The following is a 15,337-nucleotide window of genomic DNA, read 5'->3' as shown; positions in this document are numbered from 1 at the left end:
TTTGTATTTTTATTTATTTATTTTTGTTCAAGCCTAGCACTCTACCGCTTTGAAACACAGTGCCACTTCTTGTTTTCTGGTGGTTGATTGGAGATAAGAGTCTCACAGTCTTTCTTGCCTCGGCTGACTTTGAGTTGAGATCTTCAGATCTCAACCTCTCTGAGATTATAGACATGAGCCACCAGCACCTGGCTTAATGGCAGTATTGTTTGAGGAGGCAGTGAATTCCAATACAACTTTGTTAATCATGACTAAATTAAAACTGTAAGTTGTAAGCAGATATTGTGGTGCATGCCTATAATCCTAGCACTTGGATGGGGCAGGAAGATCAGGAGTTCAAGCAGCTTGAGCCATATACTATGACCCTGTCTAAAATATAAACAATAACAAAACCAAAACTACAGCTTGAACACAGATGTAAGATTTGATTAAAGTCAACAAAAGAAAGCTGAGTGTGTAGTTCAGTGGTAGAGTCCATGAATTCATGCAGGAGCCCTCGGGTCTAACAATTACTTTTAATAATTACTCTAATCCTGTGCAAAAGAACATTCTGTACCCCTCTGTATGTCGCCTTTATAATAACACAAAAGATATTCCCTGACTTAACAATCGTTAAATTCAGTTTTTATTTTTTCCTTGTTGGTATTGGCTTCAATTCAGGACCTCACACTCCTACTCTACTTTTTAACCCAAGGCTGGCATACTAGCACTTAAATAACACCTCCACTTCTGGCTCTTTGCTGGTTATTTGGGCTAAGAGCCTCCAAGGACATTTCTGCCCTTGCTGTCTTCAAACTGGAATCTCAGCATCTTGAGTGGCTTGGATTATGGGTGCGAGCCAAGGGTGGCTCAAATAATTTATAGTGAGTGGGGAGGGAGGGGGTTCTCTAGTACTGGGGCTTGAATTCAGGGCTTGGACACTGTCTCTTAGCTGTTTTGTTCAAGACTGGTACTCTACCACTTGACCACAGCTTCACTTCTGGATTTGTACTGGTTCATTGGAGATACGTCTCATGGACTTTCCTGCCCTTACTGGCTTCAATGCAATCCTCAGATCTGTTTCCTGAGTAGCTAGGATTATAAGAATGAGCCATTTGCACCCAGAAAACTTACCATTTTTTGAATTTATGATTATGTGAGAATGAAAGGCTTTCATTAGAAACCATACTGTGAATTTTTAATTTAAATGTGTTTCTAGGCTAGCCAACTGTCCAGTCCTTTTGTGGGGCACCCAGGCCTGAGGTCATGGGGTAGCAATGGATACACCACAGTTCCCTGCATTGCTACGTCATGTGCATTGTGTGTATCACATGTATTTTGTCTTATAGTATTTTCAACTTACAACAAGTTTATTGGGATCCTCTATATACTTAATGTTAGAAATGTTTAAACAGATGTGGCATCTATGTGACATTGGCCGGCATATCAGCACACCTCCCCTCTGAGAGAATGTACACCATTCCACGCTCACCACCCCACTCACCTTGGCCTTGCCCAGCTGGGGAGGATGGGACCATTTTCGTTCCTGAATGCAGTGGAAGTTTTGGCTGCCAGGATGGCTGGACCCACAGCAGTTGACCACTACCAATCAACACCCCCACACTTCTCATTCTTCGTGGCTGACAGTTCAGATGATGAAAGCCCACCCCTGCACAGTTTATGAATTTTATCTTCAACTTTCAAAGCTGAGTTCCACGTCTGAAGGTGGCTCAGTGGTAGGGCACTTGCCCAGGGTGTGTAAAGCCCTGGATTTGAGCTTTAGCACTGAGAGAAAAGCAAGGAAAGAGAGACAGAGGAGGGGGAGGAGACCAGTCCTAAAACCCTGCCTGTGTCATATAAAGCTGCATGTCCCAGAGGAGCTTTTGTCGAAAAGGGGCACTGGAAATAAATTCAGAGGCTAGTTTCCAATTTCCCAAGCAAGAAAAGTCAGTCCACATCCAGGCTGAAGAGGAAATCATGATGTGTGGAAAGGGGCAGAGGATGCTGGACAGGCAGCCATTTGCCTGTGACTGGTACAAACCCTCTTTACTGAGTGTCTCCAAATAGCATCTTCATAGAGAGCATGTGTGGGTTTGCTTCATTCCTAGGGTGTGTGTGTGTGTGTGTGTGTGTGTGTGTGTGTGTGTGTGTGGCGGGAGGTAGGGGAGGAGGGCTATTTGACTGGGCAGAGCAATGCTGAGAAGGAAAGCATGGTTTCTATCAATAACCCAGGGGGACAGTGCTGGCCTGTCTCCTCTCCTGACTCCTGAGGGAAGGATGGGGTCACTCAATCTCTGTCAGAGGGCCTGTCTTGGGAGGGCTCAGAGACTGCCAGCTAGGAAGACTGTCTCCAGTCCAACAGCAGGGGACAGACAGATAAGATCAGTGACACACTCCTGGGAAATTTCCAAATAACCTTATACAGTTGTCATCTCCTAAGAAGGCTCTGCTTTGAAAGTATAAAACAATTACCTTTTATATGAAAATTACCAGATTTAACTTCTGACTATCCAAATGCAGGATAATTTTATTTACCAAATCGAATTTTTACAATACTCTCATAGATATTTAAAAAGAATGAAAAGCAGTTTTATCTAATGCTGTAAATAACCGTCACTTATGGAAATTTAAAACATTTAAAAGTATTAAACATTGAGGTGTCTTCCCTCTGTGTTCAGGGAGGAAGAATATCTTCCCCGTTGTGGAAGGGTACCTGACTTTACATTGCACATCATGCTTCTTATGAGAATTATCTCTGGCAGTTATGACTGCAAAAATCTATCTTTTTGTCAGTTTTAAGACAGTTGTAGCCTAGCATTCATTACTGGGTGAATGGTCTATAACACTCTAAAATCCTGATCTTCATAACTGTTTAATCAATTTTATTTTGACTCAATATTAGTGTCCTAAGTTTTGTTACTGTCCTGTTTTTGTAAGCCAATTGAGATTACAAGAGGATCCTGACAATAGGTATTTCACATATATGTATTTATGTTGTCCAAATAAAAACAATAAGTACTAAAGAAAAACCAACTTCAAGTTGTTTTTTTTTCAAGATCAATTATTTATCTCATCAATTAATTAATTTCAAGTGTCAGAGGCACAGATGAAGGTCATGAGACCCTCTTTGAGAGAAGAAAGACGTTCTAGACCTGTCCTTTTTATATTCTTAATCCTCTTTACTTTTTGCCAAGTTCCTTACACAAATTTGGTTTTAGGCTGAGGATCAGACTTGGTATAACCCGTTACAGAGAAGCTACGCTTTGTGGGGATGGGGCTGCCTGGAGAAGAAGGAGGTGAGCCTGGGGGTCTGCAGGCCAAATCTCATCTTTACCATGTCTACAGCAGCAGCATTGGGGAGGGGGGACTGCAGGGGCAGGGACCTTCCCCCTGTATGGGCATTGGATTCCCTAGGAAAGTGCTAATTTCCTGGAGAAAGTTCTGTGGAGTTGGTGCTTGCTGCTTACCTTCAGCCTTGGTTCCTCTCCCTCTACCCCCAGCCTTCTTTCTCTATCCACACAGCATAGATAGAAGAAGCTGCTCTTCACACACTCTATGTTGTCCCTCTTCCAGAGACTCAGAGGCCAGGGAAGAGGCCAGCCATGAAAAGATGGTTGACTTCAAGCATCGCCTCACCTGCAAGACAGAACGGCCAGTCCAGGATGCTCAAGGATGGACCATTACCTGAGAAAGTCTGAGGCTGGATAGGCTTACAAGAGAGAGGAATTAAACATAAGATTAAAAGAGCCAGTCTCAGGCTAAGGATGTGGCTTAGTGGTAGTGTGCTTGCCTAGCATGCATGAAGCCCTGGGTTCAATTCCTCAGTACCACATAAACGGAAGAGGAAGAGGAAGAGGAAACAATTTTACTACATGACTTATGAAATGGTAGGCCCTCTGTATAACACCTTAATAATAACTACACACATATATATCTATGTCTATAGCTATAGCTATCTATCATATATATATAGTCAGTCATCATGGGGCTTGAACTCAGGGCCTTGCTTTTTCACTCAAAGCTAGCATTCTACCACTTTGAGCCACAGCTCTACTTTTGGTTTTCTGGTAGTTAATTGGTGACAAGAGTCTTGTGGACATTTTCCTGTCTGGGCTGGCTTTGAACTACAGTCCTCACATCTTAGCCTCTTGAATGGCTAGGATTACAGTGTGAGACACTGGCACCTGGATGATAAGATAATTTGTTAAAAAAGGAAAGCCAGTCTCTAGCTGGACACTGGTAACTCATGCTTGTAATCTTAACTACACAGAAAGCTGAGATCTGAGCATCACAATTCAGAGCTAACCAGAGCAGGACAGTCTTCCAGACTCTCTATCCAATTAACCAGCAAAAAGTGGGTCCAGAGAAATTATTTAAATGGTAGAGAATCAGATCAGCCTTGGGTAAGAAAATTGGAGAGAGAACTCTAGTCCCTGAGTTCAAAGCCCTGTATAAGCACACATACAAAATAAAGCAGGAGGACAGGCAGAATCAAATTATAACCAAGATACACTGAAAAACAAGCAGTAAACTCCTCTCCCATCATCTTCTGTATTTTTGTTTTTGTTTATTGTTTTGCCAGTCCTGGGGCTTAAACTCAGGGCCTCATACTGAGGAATTGAACCCAGGGCTTCATGCATGCTAGGCAAGCACTCTACCAATAAGCCACATTCCAGGCCTATCATTTTCTTATGATATTAAGTTACAAGATTGGAAGACATAAAGATGCTATCTGAATCTGCCCTCCCCTTTCAGATCCTAAGAAACCATAAACATCACAAATAGGTAGCAATTCAGCCTTGGGGCGGGTTTGTTTTCACTGTTAATTAAAAAACAAAAAGCAGACATTTTTTTGAAAGTGAAAGAAAAAAAAGTTGGGGGAGCAGACTCTCTGAAAGTGGAGAAGGGATTTTTCCAAGGAAAAATTCCTGGCTTCTTTGTTGGTTCTATCAGATGTATTTGGACCCTAGCTTACTCTTGGGGAAACGTGTCTTTGGCTTGATTTGTGAAGTGGTGGTCATGTGCAGACAGAAGCTTTTCTGGTAGGATCTCTTCCTCCCTCTGCCCTAGAATCTACCTTGGCCATGTTAGATCCCCGAATCATGGTCACTAATGCTTGTGGAGGTTTTCTTGTTTGCTTTTGTTTTGCTCTGGACTATTTGTGGTTTTTCCCAGCTTAGAAAGTAAGGAAAGTCCAGATAAAAAGCCCCATTTTGAGCTTTTACTCCCATTTCCTTCATGGGAAGTAGAAAAGACTTCTCTCTCTTGTCCAAATTTCTCCATACTTTATCCTGTTATAAAATAAATCTTTGCTCAAACTTATACCTTGTGAGATTCTCCTTGAAATGTTTTTCATTGCGAATTTGAAGTTCCTGTGATTGTTGCTTGGAAATTGGGCAACTGAGGTGAAGGAGTCTAACTATAGGGAAAGAATGCTAAAATCAACCTCTCCTAATCACACCCTAGGAGATACCCATGAGTTCTATCTCTTTCCCAGTGTCTCTCATAGGTACTCCTCTTTGGGGGTAATTAGTGGTTAGCAGTTAAGACTTTCCCTAGAGGGGAAAATAATTGGGGGCCAGTTTTAACCAAACTGAGGTACTTAACTGCCCAGTGGAACTTCTAGAATCCTTAGCTCGATCTTTACTCAATGAACTCCTACTTAAGGTTTCATACATATGCAATGCATCTCATGCATATACTTAAAACCATGGAATGACAACCGTGTGCACGCAAAACTGGCTAAGTGTGGTCCTTCACTTCCCTAAAATAAACCTACTATCATTATCACAAACTCCTCCCTAGCCCCCTAGAAAACTGAAATTCTTTTTTTAATGTTTATTGTAAAGATGCTGTACTGTACAGAGGTGTTAGAAAACCAGGTGTGGGCTCAAGGCATCTAGCTTGGGCCTGTCATTTCCCTCAGTATTGTACTTTCTCTCTATTGAACGCTTTGTTGGCCATTTGTATGTTGTGTCTATTCAATTTTTTGTTGGAGATACCAAGAACCTGAGCTCTTCTCCTCCTTGATTTGGTAACATGGACACATCATTGTGGCCCATCATGCACATGCACACTCCAAAATCACCAGAGAGGGGTTTAGATTGGGTTTGGACAGACTCAGTCTCTACTATTCAGGCATATCTCAACTGGAGATCTTTTTCTCTTTTTTTTTGTGGGTCGTGGGGCTTGAACTCTGGGCCTGAGTGCTGTCCCTCAGCTCTTCATTCAGCTCGAGGTTAGCACTCTATCACTTGAGCCACAGCATCACTTCCAGTTTTCTGGTGGTTTATTGGAGATAAGACTTTCATGGCTTTTCCTTCCTGGGCTGGCTTTGAAGCACGATCCTCAAATCTCAGCCTCCTGCATAGCTAGGATTACAAGCATGAGCCACTGGCGCCTGGCTTCAACCGGAGATCTTGAAATAAGGCTCCAAAGTTCTTTTGTGAAAATGTTTATTATATTATACAATACAAATATCCAGCTAATGCTTCAGTTTATGGTAGACTAAGCAACTCAATTATAACAGAAAAGTAAAGTATATGTCCAGCCCTGGGTCTCCTGTTAGGACCTGCAGCTCCTGCACTATGTGAAATGAAGGTTTGGTTTTGCAGTTCTGGGAGGGAGCTTCTGTGCACTTAGGATTCTCAGCCCTCATGGATGAGGCAATGCAGGAGGACAGAGGGCAGCAGGAGAAGGCTCAGCCTCCCATGTGCACTTGGTCCACTGGCAAATGAGGTGAGAAGGTCTTTTAGGTCTGAAAAACAAAAGAACACAGAAAATGGAAGGAATATACTATTGCAGGTTTGGCATCAAGGAATAAAATAGAAATGTTCACACTCATTCTCATAAAGGCTCTCTTCTGCCCTGACTCTGCCTCTTGGTCCAATTAAGGACTGGGAGGCAAGAGGGTGGGGTCTGAGTATACTGACTTCCTAGGCAGAAATCCTACAGAGCTGCCCATGGAGCAGGAAGGAATCTTGGGGGAGCCCAGCTCAGGGAAGCTGTGTCTGCCAGTCCTCCTTTACCTTCAGTGTTTTTTTTCAGGGTTAAGAGTGTAATAGAACATTTGCTACCACACAAGAAGCCATGGGTTCAATCCCCATTGCTGCAAAAGTCAAAATGAGTCCTTTCTTTACAACCAGAGACCACTGGATTAGATGGAATATGAAGAACAGAATGACAGTATTGTTTTTAAAGGCCAGGTACTGGCTCATGTGTGTAATCCTAGCTACTCAGAAGGCTAAGATCTCAGAATCACAGTTCAAAGCCAGTCATTGACTGAAAAGTCCATGATATTCTCTCTTTTTGTGTAGGTCCAGGTTTGGGACTCAAACTTGATATCTTCTATTTTCACTCATTGGCTAGCATGCTACCAACTGAGCCATGCCTCAAACCCCAAAAAGTCCATGACATTCTAACTCCAAATAACAGCGAAAAAGCTGAAATTAGAAATGTGGCTCAAATGGCAGACCAACACTCTTGAGCAAAAAGGCCAAGTGAAAACTCATGGTCTAAGTTCAAGTCTTAGCATCAATAAAAACCCTAAGGGCTGGGAAGGTGGTCAGTGGTAGAGCACTTGCCTTGCATGCCTGAGGCCCTGGGTTCGATTCCTCAGCACCACATAAACAAAAAGAAAAAAGCTGGAAGTGGCGCTGTGGCTCAAGTGTTAGAGCGCTAGCCTTGAGCTGAAGAGCTGAAGGACAGCACCCAGGCCCAGAGTTCAGGCCCCACAACCGGACCCAAAAAATAAATAAATAAATAAATACCCTAAAACTAAAACAAAACAAAAAGCAACACAAACACAAGGAAAATTAACAGACAAATAGCCTTTTAGCCTTTTATATTTAACTAGTGAACAGAATAAGGTAAGATTTTGCTTCCTGTATACAAAACTTAAGTCCTTGTGTCTGCTGTTTCAGCCACCTCTGTGAATTTGGTTAGTCTGAGTCAGCCAGAAGCCCTGAAGTCACTCTTTGAGCTTAGACAGTTTCCACTATACATTTATTTCAAAAATTAAAAAATGTACTTTGAATATTTAAACTGATATTTACTGTGGGTTTTTTTTTCCTTGTTGTTGGTTGTGGGCTTGAACTCAGACCTGAGCCTTTTTGTGCTCAAGGCTAGTGCTCTACCACTTGAGCCACAGAGCCACTTCTCGTTTTTGAATTAGAGATGAGTCTCATGGGCCCTTCTCTGCCTGGGTTGGTTTTGAACCATGATCTTCAGATCTCAGTCTCCTGAGTAGCCTCCTGAGTAGTAGGATTACAGGCAGGAACTATTTACTGTGCTTTCTTATATCTATAAAATTAATGATTTTATAGCCCATCTTTATTTTGTGTTGCACAGAAGAAACTCTGCCTCTGACTTGCTAGTGTACACTGGGATTATCATGTATATATGAGAGTCCTTTTGATACAGTAGAGATGTTTGTCACATCTATTAGCCTTGAACATATGTGAACAGGAAGATATAAACAAACTGTGTATGTTGCTTAGCACAGCTACCATGCTGAAGAGCATTATTTTTGAAGTGGTAATTTTTGGAGGTTACTGTAAATGAAGATAGTAGGTTAGCCAAGATTGCTAAAGCCAACCCCTTTCCTAGTCAGTACCCTATTGGTGAGTTCTGTCTCCTCCCTAGTACCTCCCATAGCCACTCCTCCTTGGGGGTAATTAGTGGTCAGTCTGCTGTTAGACTTTTCCTAGGGAAAAGTCTTTGCTCTGCCACTTTACTTTTGTGAATGTGTTTTCATTCTATTCTTTCTTGAAGACACGGAGAATCTGAGATCCTTACCTCTGCAACTACCCTATGAACAAGAGGGGCCATTCTCATGATGTCCTCAAAGACTGGGTCCTGAGTCTAGTATTCAGGCATTTGTTTGCCTGTTGGTTGGTTGCTTTTGTTCTAGAAATGCTTTTTCAAAACCTGAGTTTGTAGCTGTGAGGTAAAGCTTGACTTAACTCCAATTCCCATTCTTTTCTCTGTGTGGGTGCCAGTCCTAGGACTTGAAGTCAGGACCTGGACACTGTCCTTGAGCAAAAAACCTCAAGATTTTTTTACTCAAGGACAGAGCACAGCTCCACTTCCAGTTCTTTGATGGCTAATGGAAGATGGATCCTGGAAGATAAAAATTTCATGGACTTTTCCTGCCCAGGGTGGCTTCTTCTAGGACCCTCAGATCTCAGCCTCTAGAATAGCTAGGATTACAGGTATTAGCCATGGGCACCAACCTACAAGACTTTTATTATTGGACTTAAAAACACAGTCAGAGCAAGGAGGGACCCTAGAGGCCCCTTGGCTTGAGGAATCTCAGTGTGGTGGAGGTGTAGAATGTCATCCACTTGCAAGTTCTCCCACTATAGATATCTTCTCAAATAATTATCATGATGTTGTAATTTTTATTCTATTCGATATAGTCTTGAAAACTATTTAACATCCCATTATAAGATTTAATTTTTAAATTTAATTGTGTGTGTGTGTGTGAGTGTGTGTGTGTGTGTGTGTGTGTATTTGTGTGTGCTGGACCTGGGCTTGAACTCAGGGCCTGAGTAATCTCCCTGAGCTTTGTCCTCAAGCCTAGTGCTCTACCACATTGAATCTCATAGGCTTTCTTTCCTGCCTGAACTGGCTGTCAATTGCAATCCTCATATATCAGCCTCCTGAGTAGCTGGGATTACAGATGTGAGCCACTGGCACCTGGCTTAACATATATATATATATATATCCTTAACATATATATATTCTATATATATATATATATATATATATATATATATATCCTATGGGGTTGGGTTAGAGTATGGCTGACTATTCAATATTGTAATATTCTAAATAACATCATCAAAAACATCTCATTCTGTTGGCACACAGTTGTAATCCTAGCTACTTATGAATCTGAGATCTGGAAGACTGAGGTTTGAAGCCAACTGGAACAGAAATTCCATGAAACCATCTCTAAAATAACCAGCAGAAAGCAAGACTAGAAGTGTGGCTCAAGTGATAAAGAACCAGGCGAGTGAGTAAGATAGAGATCCTGAGTCCAAACTCTATTATCACAAACAAGCAACAAACTTAATTATTAATTATTCTTCCATGAAGGGCCTAGCAGTCTATTTACCATGTGTAGGAATTAACCTTTCTGAACCAAGTTTCATCAAATATAAAAATGTATAAAGTATAATGATTCAAAGGTTGTGGTGAATATTAGACATGACATGTATAAGAAATGCCTAAAACGTACGATCACACACAGTATGGCCATCATTGTCACATTGTCATTGCAATAGCGTGATCAACAGGTCAGTGGTGTTACTCTCCTTTACATACCCTACCAATTACTTGGTTTCTGCTTTTTTCCTTTTTCCTCTCTGAAAGAACATTGTTTCATCCAGCTTTGATAAGTAGAAGTAACATTTTTGGAAGCTGTTGCCAGTGGCAGACAGACAACCATCTTGACTGGATGTTTCTGAGGATGTAGACAGTGATCAGCTATCTTGGGCCTCTGTTCCTGCCTGGCCTCACAGAGGGACTAATAGGACTCTAGCCAGCTCCTACCCCTCATTTCCATTAGGGAAAGTGGGCAATCTCAAGTGAGACTACATCTGATTTGCTCCACCCAGAAATCCACCTAGAAATCCCCAAAATTTACTTATTCCGGTATCTTGGACTTAGAATGATCAAGTGGTGAAGCAGAAGCATATGCCCAGCAGATGGAGAAGCCCTAAGAGAGAAGAGCTTTAGGGAGCTGCGGTTGGCATGGGGGTGGGGATGGGGCAGGTTAAGTACAGGGAGGGATAAGTGAAATACTGAGGGAAGGGAGGGTGCTGGTGTGAGCTGAGGACTGGGCCTTCATTAGTAGAATCTTTCCAATGCTGATCCCACCTGGGACGGAAGAGAAAGGGTAGAAGTTGGGTTAGGCGCTAAGCATTCATTGAGTGTGCCCCATCAAGAGCAAGAGGTCTGCAGCAAGTGGGGTTGAATGAGTGTGCAACCATGAACTGTGCCCGGCCTCTGGAGAGGAGTGCACACCGGAGAGGCAGAAGGGGTGGGGCTCGGGGCCTCAGGACTCAGAATGCTCCCTGGACACCTTGCACAGCTAGCCATCCAGAAATGCGGCGGAGACTAGAGCCCCCGGGAGCTGCCCTCCCCGACTGCCCACGACCGCCCCGGCTGGGCAGATCTGCTGAAGAGCAGAGGCCAGCGGGCACCCTTTATCGGAAGTCAGTGGATTCTTTCCTGCGCCCTTGCCCAGCTGGGGTCCCCGCGGGGGGGGGGGGAGCCGGTGTCGACTTCGCAGAGACCTAACTCGCAGGTTCACCTCTACTTACAGCTTGTCAGCTCCAAAAGCCCCACTCACTGCATAAAGACACTGAAGTCACAGTGGATGCAGCGACCCAGAGCCACGAGAATATGGATAGGAGAAAACATAAACTTCGAAAACATTAATTAATTCACTACGTGATTCACAAAGAATATGGCTTCCTTAGAGATGACGTTATCTACTTTGCTCTTCTGACTGTTGGTGGCCCAGGAAGAGACTCCGGACCCGTGTGCCCGGTGAACCGCGGCCAAGGCGCGGCGCTTACCACAGCGGCCCTGCGTCTGGCGAGGGAGGCAGTGTAGGGCGGCGAAGATGCACCGGCAGAGGCGGCAGCCTCGGAAGGTCCAGGCCCCGTGCACGAGGGCCCCGCAGTCGCTGAGCAGGCGGGGATCAGGGTCAGTGCAGGGGTCCGTGCGCGCCCTGCGCCCACCGCGGCCCCGATCCCAGTCCCGATCCGGACCCGGACCTGGCCCGCGCCCACCGCGGCCCCGATCCCGACCCTGGCCGCGCCCACTCCGGCCCCGATCCCGACCCGGCCCGCGCCCACCGCGGCCCCCGATCCCAGCCCCGATCCCGACCCGGCCCGCGCCGACCCCGATCCCGATCCCCATCCCGACCCGGCCCACGCGTCCCCGGTGCCCACCTTCGCCTCTGGTCGTGCTCACAGTAGCGACCCGTGAAGTGGGGAGGGCACACGCAGAAGCTGCCCAGCACGCAGGTGCCGCCGTTCCGGCAGCAGCGCAGTCTTGGGAACACACCTGTGGGCGAGGGGGCCCCGTGTGACCCACCCGGGGAGGAGCGGTGCCGGCGGCCTGCCGGCTGTGTTTGCTCGGGGAAAACCCTGCTGGTTGTTTGAGGGGCTAAACACAAACCACCCGGAACGCCAGGCGCGTCCCGGTCCTGTCCCCGGAGAGCGTCCAGACCCGAAGCCAGCGGGGTCCTCGCTCCTTCCTTTCATGTGCTAAAGAGGGGCGCTGGTTTGTTCCGTGATTAAAGACAGGCCTCGCAGGACAAGACCACCCAGGGGCGTGATGCTGCCAAGCCTCCGCCACCCCGCACCCCGCGCCCCCACCCCACCGCCCTGAGGACTTCGGGGACACCAAGCCAGGAGCCCAGGGTCTGAGATAAGCCAAGCCAGGGCCCGCTGTTACCTTGGTTGGGGACATTTGTTTTTAAATGTTTAATGATGGCCTGTAGGGAAAGTCATTGAAGAGCAAATGTGTCGCTTTTTCGATGGAACGTTTGAGAATGAAACCCTCACTAGGGAATGTTTACTATCCAGTGATTCACGACTTGACCACTGTGAGGAATTCCCTTTTGGTTCTCATTTGAGCCCTAATTCAACCCGCTTTGCGTTTCTGGATTCGGGACCTTGACCACCACCACTACAAAGGCTTGTCTGGCAGCCTGGGACTTACGCCCGTCAGAGGCTCTGGAGTAGAGAGCAGACTCCCGAAGCCTCCATTCCTCCTCCGACCCGTTGTCCTTCCTGAAATCACTCAGGGTCAAATTGAGTGTTGTTGGCTGAAGCTTTGGAGCTGCAATCTTGCCAGCTTCTTTACCGCTTTGGCGTGTCTCACTTTGATAGCCTTTTAACAAAGGGAAAATATGAACCTGATACCGAGACACAGGTATGCTATACAACTAAAGCCAAGACTTTAAATATAAAATGCTTACTGTTTCCCAAATGGATGAGCTGCAGTGCCAAACTGATGATGAACAGAAACCTAGAATATTTAAAGAAAATTATCGATATTCCAGATGTAAAACGTAGAAGCAGAAATTCACACACAGAAAAATGGCATGTAAATGGCAACTCTTCTGTACAACACCGGAACAATAAAATCATACTTTTAAATGGCATGTGATCTTTATACACAAACATATAACATATTTAAAATAAAAATTCATTTTGTAGATTTTTAAATTAATTTACTTTATTATCATGACAAAGGTGGTGCACAGGATTACAATTACATGAGTACATCGCCCTTTGCATGGTGTCTTTTGTTCCTTCAATATCTCCAGTCTCTCTGTATTGATCAATAGATTATAAGGAATGGGCAGTGCATACTTCCCTTTAATGAACTGGAACAGTAGTGCATACACAGTATTTTATCCTGAGAATTTTAACCCCACCTTTCTCCCCATCTTGACTCTAAGATATTGATGACTTCTGGGCTTACCTGACATAAGTCCTCCAGATCATTTTCCCACTGACACTTCTGGTTGGTAAGAGAGGTCCCTTCTCTCATCCATACACTGAAGATCAATTTCCACAGAAGCTGAGTCTGAGCAGTCTTTATTTTGGAGGTTTCTTTGCTCCACACCTGGCAGTAACTGCATCAAGACACAGGACAGACACATTTGGAAGACACAGACATTCTCTTCCCTTTGCCTGGACCAGAAAACACAGCACTAAGACCTTTGAGTACTGCTGATGAAGCCCATCAGCAAGGTCCTGCTGTGACACAGAGGAGACTGAAGGACTATCCCTCAATGAGCCCAACCTTGCTCAGGAGGGGGTTGGGACATGGGGTGGGTAACTCCCTCCTGAGCAGTATTTACAGTGCTGACAGCATCAGGGGTGGCCAGTCATTGAAGTAAGACATTAGTGACCAAGACAAGCCTTTTCCTCACTGAAAAACAACCACAAAATTAAAAGATTGAAACCCTAATGTGAACAAAAATGGGTTGATGGTTGTTGCTTACTCTTTGTAGAGGAGATGGTGAAAGGCCAGCTAGAATGGGGAGCTGCTATGTGGGCCATTCCAGTAGCCTAGGCATGAGGATGAGTGTGGGATACGAAGTTATAAGGGGTGACTTCAATCCCTGCTTTCAGATGAAGTCTTTGTGCCCATTTACTACTGTACCCTCCTCCTTCTTACCCTGTGTAAAATGTGAGGAAACTGAGGCTTTGAGTGGTTAAGACCTTGCCCAGGAAGATGTTTGAAAAGCACGAGAAGTACATACAACCCAAGTGCTGAAGAGGCTGTGCTGAGCATGCACAGGCAGAACTGCTCCGGCTGGCAGCCTGAATCCAGTAACAGAGAGACAGAGGACCTCTTGAGGCAGTTTTCAGTTATTCCAGATCACCAGTATGGCCTGGGCTCTCCAGCAGCACTAACTAGGGAAACTTGCAACTCACCCTGGCAAATAGTTCTGTGATTTTAATATAAAAACTGATTTCTAAAAGTGGTATATGTCCTTCAAAGTTCAATGTCCCTGATACAGATGTAATCATTGCTTTTAAATGTCACTACTTGATCTCAGGGCCTAGGTGTTGTCAATGAGCATTTTTGCTCAAGGCTGGTACTCTCCCACGTCAGCTACAGCTCCACTTCCAGATTTCTGGTGATTATTTGAAAATAAAAGTTTCCTAGACTTTCTTACCTGGGCTAGCCCTAAACTGTGACCCTCAGAGCTCACCTTCCTGAGAAGCTAGGATTACAGACAAGCCACAGGCAACTGGCTTCAGACATGGTTTGTTGTGCTTTTAATTGAGGGAATTAGTGAGGCTGCTGTTCAACTAGAAGGGAGGTGGTGACCTTGCCTGGCATGGGGCCTCCTGGTGAAGGGCTCTGGGAGCTTCCAGGACCAGGGTAAGACCAACAGACACACTGGCCAAACTTGAAGAGGTGTCACCACCTCAGGGCGGCATCTGAAGACATCTGTAAGCAAGCCATGAAAATGCACCTATAGGGCTGGGAAGGTGGCTCAGTGATAGAGCGCTTGCCTTGCAAGAATGAGGCCTTGGGTTCGATTCCTTAGCACCACATCAGCAAAAATAAAAAAGCTGGAAGTGGTGCTGTAGCTCAAGTGGTAGAGCGCTAGCCTTGAGCTGAAGAGTTGAGGGACAGTGCCCAAGCCCAGAGTTCAGGCCCCACGACTGGACCCCCCAAAAAAATTAAAAAAAGAAAAGAAAAGAAAATGCACTTATAAACTCGGTGGCTATTATAGGTCAATTACATAATTCAGTTACATATAAAAATTAAGTATGTTTAATGGCTTTAAATCAGTAGAAGCTTCTATATG

General features: G+C 44.8%; 1 protein-coding gene across 1 annotated transcript; it reads right to left on the bottom strand.

Annotated features, from left to right (window-relative positions):
- Positions 1–6,526: 6,526 nt before the first annotated feature.
- Positions 6,527–13,511, bottom strand: LOC105988911 (cryptic protein-like). Its single transcript, XM_013020675.1, has 6 exons — positions 13,489–13,511; positions 12,980–13,029; positions 12,652–12,891; positions 11,946–12,162; positions 11,568–11,677; positions 6,527–6,736 (listed from the first exon to the last, which is right to left on the bottom strand). Exons 1-6 carry the CDS (start codon positions 13,509–13,511, stop codon positions 6,627–6,629), a joined length of 750 nt encoding a protein of 249 aa, XP_012876129.1. The 3' UTR covers positions 6,527–6,626.
- Between the last annotated feature and the right edge of the window lie 1,826 nt (positions 13,512–15,337).

This window comes from Dipodomys ordii, unplaced genomic scaffold (assembly GCF_000151885.1).
Source record: "Dipodomys ordii isolate 6190 unplaced genomic scaffold, Dord_2.0 Scaffold52, whole genome shotgun sequence".
Lineage (NCBI taxonomy): Eukaryota > Metazoa > Chordata > Mammalia > Rodentia > Heteromyidae > Dipodomys > Dipodomys ordii.
Note: the sequence above shows the minus strand (reverse complement) of the source record. Positions and strands in the feature narration are given on the sequence as shown.